This window comes from Hibiscus syriacus, unplaced genomic scaffold (genome assembly GCF_006381635.1).
Source record: "Hibiscus syriacus cultivar Baekdansim isolate YM2019G1 unplaced genomic scaffold, ASM638163v2 tig00110160_pilon, whole genome shotgun sequence".
Classification (NCBI taxonomy): Eukaryota; Viridiplantae; Streptophyta; class Magnoliopsida; order Malvales; family Malvaceae; genus Hibiscus; species Hibiscus syriacus.
The window spans coordinates 2,814,415-2,820,414 of record NW_024062608.1 but is presented as its reverse complement, the minus strand read 5'-3'; the positions used below and the strand labels follow the sequence as shown (position 1 = coordinate 2,820,414).

The 6,000-nt window shown below is 31.6% G+C and overlaps 1 protein-coding gene across 1 annotated transcript; it reads right to left on the bottom strand.

Annotated features, from left to right (window-relative positions):
* Positions 1 to 3,135: 3,135 nt before the first annotated feature.
* LOC120216399 (homeobox-leucine zipper protein HAT22-like) lies at positions 3,136 to 4,417 on the bottom strand. The gene is made up of 3 exons (XM_039213835.1): positions 3,898 to 4,417; positions 3,738 to 3,817; positions 3,136 to 3,659 (listed from the first exon to the last, which is right to left on the bottom strand). Exons 1-3 carry the CDS (start codon positions 4,348 to 4,350, stop codon positions 3,365 to 3,367), a joined length of 828 nt encoding a protein of 275 aa, XP_039069766.1. The 5' UTR covers positions 4,351 to 4,417; the 3' UTR covers positions 3,136 to 3,364.
* Between the last annotated feature and the right edge of the window lie 1,583 nt (positions 4,418 to 6,000).

Below are 6,000 nucleotides of genomic sequence, written 5' to 3'. Positions count from 1 at the left end.
TCCATATCTTCAATTTTTAGTTCAATAAAATTTGGGTTAGGTTTGTTTGACCTGTTTACCTCTTTCACAAGCTAGGTTGAACATGGAAATTTCATTCACATGGGGAAAGAAAATTGATTTGAAAACTCAAAATAGTCTACAATATGTTTGCAATCTTGTCAACAAGGCTGATTACGAAATCATGTTTTTTTACATTAAATCATGGATTTCATTTTGACTTTGTGGTGCAAGATCATTAATGGGGTTTTGAAAAAGTTTGGGCGTAACCCTTTAATTACGGTTGCTTTAATCTTACACACCAACTATTCTCCTAGGTCGGCTCCTCCCCCCAATTGGAAATTACCACTTCTTAGTCACGGACGACTCAGGCTCAGCCGTCTCATTACCAAACGCATAACCACAACCAACTACCAAATCCGTTTACGGTTAAAGTTCAGTGTCTTAAAAAGTTATAAATAACTTCTACTCCCTGAATTTTATTTTTTTAATTTTACATTATTTTTCTCATCTATATTAATATATTTTTAGTCATTGATAATACACATACATCTTGTAGACGTAACTGTTTAAATTAATAAATTTTAAAAAGAACAATACTATTTTTTTTACTATTAAGACATTTCAATAGGTTCTTAAAACCTATTAAAATAGTTTACATCGTGTTTTATTAAAGGTAATACCTATTGAAGTAATACTTATGAAAAATATTACGTAGTTAAGTGAAATGAGTTCGATGTATTTAAATGAAATTTTTAATTCAAATCTATTTAATGAAGAAAATAGAATTGGGAAAGTATCCATTAACGATTTGATCTATTTTGATGCTATATTTAATCATTATTTAATGTGACTATAAAAGATTTGAATTAAAAATAGTAAAATTAGTTTTTCACTCACCGGAACCATTATTGAAATGTTTTAACCCTAGTCCAAAAAGCCAAGTACTATAAATAATTTGATATTGACAATGTTTTTACCTTTCTTCTTTATTTATTTGAAAATGAAAGATGAGAGCATAATTGATTATGGTGAAGAGCAAAAGAGTTGCACTCAAGGTACCCATAATTGGAGGGCGACAGTGCATACAAAACAACACGTAAATGCCTTATTGTTTTGTTTTAACCGGATCTTGTTGTTGTTGTTCTTGTTTTTTTTTTTATAAAAAAAAACCAGCTTAATTGCTACTCCATCAAACCTTAATTGAAGAAAAATAAATAAAAACACCTAATGCAAAAGATCTGTCCGAAAATGCCATATCCAACAAAAAAATATGCTTCATTGACCGACAAATTATCCAACTCAAGACACCTGTCTTTTGCTGTTACTTTCTTTATGTATGAATTACGTCGGCACTCACGTACATAATGATTCATAATGATAAAGATTTGATAACTTTGATATAATGATAAAGAGAAACTGAAGAATGAGAGAGATTACTGGAAAGTTACCCTGATTTTCCAGGAAAGTGCGGTGGGCATAAGTAGTAGTAGTAGTATTTGATAAGGAAAAGTTTGTAATAATTCATGTTACTGTCGAGTGTGGAGATTGGACAGCAATGATGATAGCGTGCCTGTAACGAATACATGCATTTAACTTGCGAATAAGGAACACCACCACCATGATACCCTCAACTTGATCTAGTGATGAAACCTAAGAGAGACAATTAGATTCCTTCTATCGTAAAAGTGTAGAATATGTAGCTTTTTTTTGGGATTTTTATTCAGAAAGTGTGGGGATTTGAGGGCATGGAACCAAGGCTCGTGATGGTGAAAAAAAAGCCATTGCCCATTGGGACATCACGTGGGTGGATGATGCATGACCCACCACACCAGTTCCCTTAAACACCGAGCATCTCACCACACCCTGTTTTTTTCTTTTTCCTTTTCAACTTTCGTTTTCTTCCTTCTGGGTTTTTCAACTGAATCATCCGTCCCTTTCTTTTTCTACACGCTTCTCACCCCTTTTTCCTTTTAAAATTATTTTTCTTGACTCAGTCTCCTGCTTCGTTTTTCCTACTTTTCTCCTATATTTATATATTTTTCTTGTTAAATTGTGTTTTCGGCCCTCTATATTATGTTCAAATTTATTATTTATTCTGTGTTTCAATTTGACATGATTTGGTCCATTTACTAGAAATACTAACACGTTTTTTTTTCAATATTCACATTCCAAGGGAAGAAAAAAAATATCAGCATGATAAATAGGAAGCTTGCTTTTAAGAAAAATATACACGATTATTTTAACTAGGGTAGTTATAGATAGGATGATAAGTTAGCCTAGTGGGATGAGACACCATATCTTTTAAGTAAAGTTAGAAGTTTGATACTGACATTTATTAATAGATCAATTAGATTGGGAAAGTCACCCCAATATTGATCCTCTACACTACATAATTCAGATTAATAGATTGAATATCGATGGTTATACCAAAAAATGTTATGATAAACAAAAATATTGAGGACATTATAAAGATAGAGTATTAGACCATGTAAGATTGAAGTTTAGAATAAATCTTAAATTCCATCAAAGTAGAGGGACCAAACCCATAATTTGACCTATAAATTTTAATGTACTTATGTATTTATATTTCAAAACTGTAGATTATACTTTCGTGCATATAAAACAAATGAAATTAGAGAGAAAACCTCCTTCCCCACAACCTTTTCCTTTCTCACTTAATCATATTTCTTCTTAGACACCTAAAAAGGTGGACACTATTCCACCCATCAATATGGGATGAACCTTTGTACCATTTTTTCCACATAATATTTTATATTGCTAAATTTATGTAAAAATAATAATATATTATTAAATTCTTTGAACATGAATTCTTTTTGACAAGTGTGTAAGAAGTTTCAAAGCAAGTTTTCTTGGGGGAAAAAGTCCTTACTTTTCATTTTGAAATGATAGTCAATGTAGTTATTTTTCTTTCATATTTAAATATAATTAAGTGCAATTTTATTTCTACAATTAAAAAGGAAAATGAAAGCAATGCCAGCGTCAAATCATCTCTTTTTATATTCATTGTTTCATCCATGGCCATATAATTAATTAAAGCTAATAATATAAACTTGAAGGGAAATTTTGATCGAAACAAGAAATACACAATTACACACGGAACAAAAGAATCAATTATAAACACAAAAACAGTAATACTTTCATAGATGCTATATATATTTTCTATTCAACATTTACATACATGTATGGGGGGGGGGGAAGATGAGTGATTTCTACAAATTAATTAATTAAATAATTAAACTAGTTTTAATTCACTAGAAGCCCTCAACCAAATAATAAAGGGTTTGATGGCTTGTTGGGTGGTGTTTTCTTTCTTTTGATACGAATAAGTTTCCGAAAAACTTAATCAACAAGCTGCAGAAGGACTGCTTAAGGGATTACTATTATGGAAATGGTGAGGCTTCGAAGCCATCGAAAACGGGGTGTTGGAATTGGCATTGGCGTCGGCAACGGCGGTTGTTATCTCACAAGATGGGCACATGGTGAGGGTGGCCGCTTGCATTTGCATGTAAAAGGGTTGAGTCAGTTTCAGTGCCTTGAGTTCTTGAATCTCCTTCTGCAGTCTCCTGTTTTCATCCGTCAGTGTCTCGCAACACTTTTTCAACAACTCACAGTCCACCTCAGTTTGCTTCAGCTTTGTCCTGCCCAAGAAAACAAGTTTATTTCAATGATTTGGTAGATATGATGGAATCCCAGATTATGTTTGCTGTTTAATCTACCTTGCTCTTCTGTTCTGAAACCATACTTCAACTTGTCTAGGCTTCAAGTTCAACTGCCTTGCTAAAGCTTGCTTCTGTTTCTGTTAAGCATAAAATATAGAATCAAAAGATTAATCAATCCAATATTTATATAGAATCAAAAGAATTGTTGAAAGCTTACGGGATTGAGAGTGCTGTGTTGTTTGAAGCTTTCCTCGAGAAGAGCAGATTGTTGTTTGGAGAGCCGGAGCTTCTTTCTTCCATTAACGCCTTCTTCATCTTCATCACTGAGTCTAGAGGAATTATTATTATTATTCTCAACCTCCATTAATTCCTCACTGCTAACCTCTCTCTCCCTCTTCACCTTACCGCTTGAAAACGAAGAAACAGCACTAACAGTCGAAGCTTGACGATACAAATCACCCGCAGGTTTCACATCAACCTCACCGCCACCAGAGAGCCCCAACGTCAGCGAGGGTTCATCATCAAAGCTCGTTGCTTCGAACTTTAGAAACGATGGATTCCTGTTGGGAGTTTGTTTGTTATCGGGCTTCGACGGCGACTCCACGGTCGATGAGAGTCCTAAACGGAGAACGAGAGCAGTTTTACATGCACCATCATCATGAATACCCATCCAAGCTTAGAATTTCTGTTTCAGCAATGGAAGAGAAGGGGAAACAGAGAAACGAATATAGGCAAATTTGAAATTTCTCAAGTCTGAACTATCCTTCTCCTTGTTATCTCTCTCTCCCCCTATATATACAAAGGTTGACCATGGGAAAACCTACAACTATGATCATCTCTAATAATATTAAACTATTAGCCAAGGGGATCACATCAAGAGAATGATTCTTCAGTACTTGGACACTTGTTAATTTCCTAAATAACCGTAGTGAAACCAATAAAGCTCTCTTTAACAAAAAGGAAATTAGAAAAATATTAAAAGTTTTTTGTGATTCGATCAATTATTTTAATGTAAGATTTACAAAAACATAAGAAAAGTCAAATGCATCATTGGGTGAATCTTAATAGCCCAATATGTGTTCAACCACAAAATGACACATTTTAAATGAATAGCAACGAAACCCTAAAAACTAATATATATATATATATATATATATAAACAAAACAAGTCATACAAAATGATTGGAAATTTCTTTTGATAAGATGGACCAACCATTTTATCTGAAAAGATGTGGTGCCATTGTTTCCACGAAATATGATGGGCTTGTTATATCTATGCCTTGTTAATTATTTCCCTTCCCGACGATTTAATTATTCGGGTGAATTAGGTTCACGGAATGTAAAATTATCAGTGAAAATAAAAGATTCTAGAGAATAGGATTACTGAGAATGTTGTATTTTGTGTTTGGTTAGTTTAATTAGCAGGAATGTAAGATTACTGTGTTTGGTTAAAAGAATAAAATATTATTGGAATATATATTTGATTAAATTGTCCTTATTATATATTTGTTTCTTTAACAAGTTGAAAAATATTTATATATTTTCTTTAAAAAAATTAAATTCATAAAATTTATATAATTTTTTTACAAAATTGAAAATATAAAAAGGTTTCATTAAAAGGTAAAATTTTATTTTAACCCCTTAACTTTATATAAAATTTCAATTATAGATTTTTTTGTAAATCTAAAATAGTTTAAGGATAAATTTGTAATTTAACCTTCGTAGAATTTTTATTATTCAATGAAAGACGAAGGATATTTTTGAAAAAAAATTAAGGGCATTTTAGTTCAAAACGCCGGTAATCCAACAGCACCTAAGGGAATGAAGATAATGACATTCCCGTTAATATACCCAAAAAAATCCACTATTGGTAATAAAACATTACCGGGAATGAGATTTCCGATCAACCAAACAAGGGGATGTGAATTCCATTCCTATGAGAATTCTACATTCCCCGAACCAAACAACCCTAATTTTTGTATGACCGAGTTGGTTAAAGTTGGATTAATAAAATTATGCATTTAGTATCTAAACTATTAGTTTTGATCTGCTTTAATATTTAAACTTTTAACCTGTTCAAAATCATACCTAATATTTAGTTTTTTGTTTCATTTTAATACAACACTATTAAAAACTTAACGCATTTAACACCTAAACTATCAATTTTGGCTCGTTTTATTACATAAACTTTCAATTTTTTCGAAACTTAATGTTAAATTTTGAATAGAGATACTAAAATGAAATAAAAACTAAACTTTAAGTATGATTTTGAAAAAATTTAGACACTAAAACAAACCAAAACTAATAATTTAGATACTAA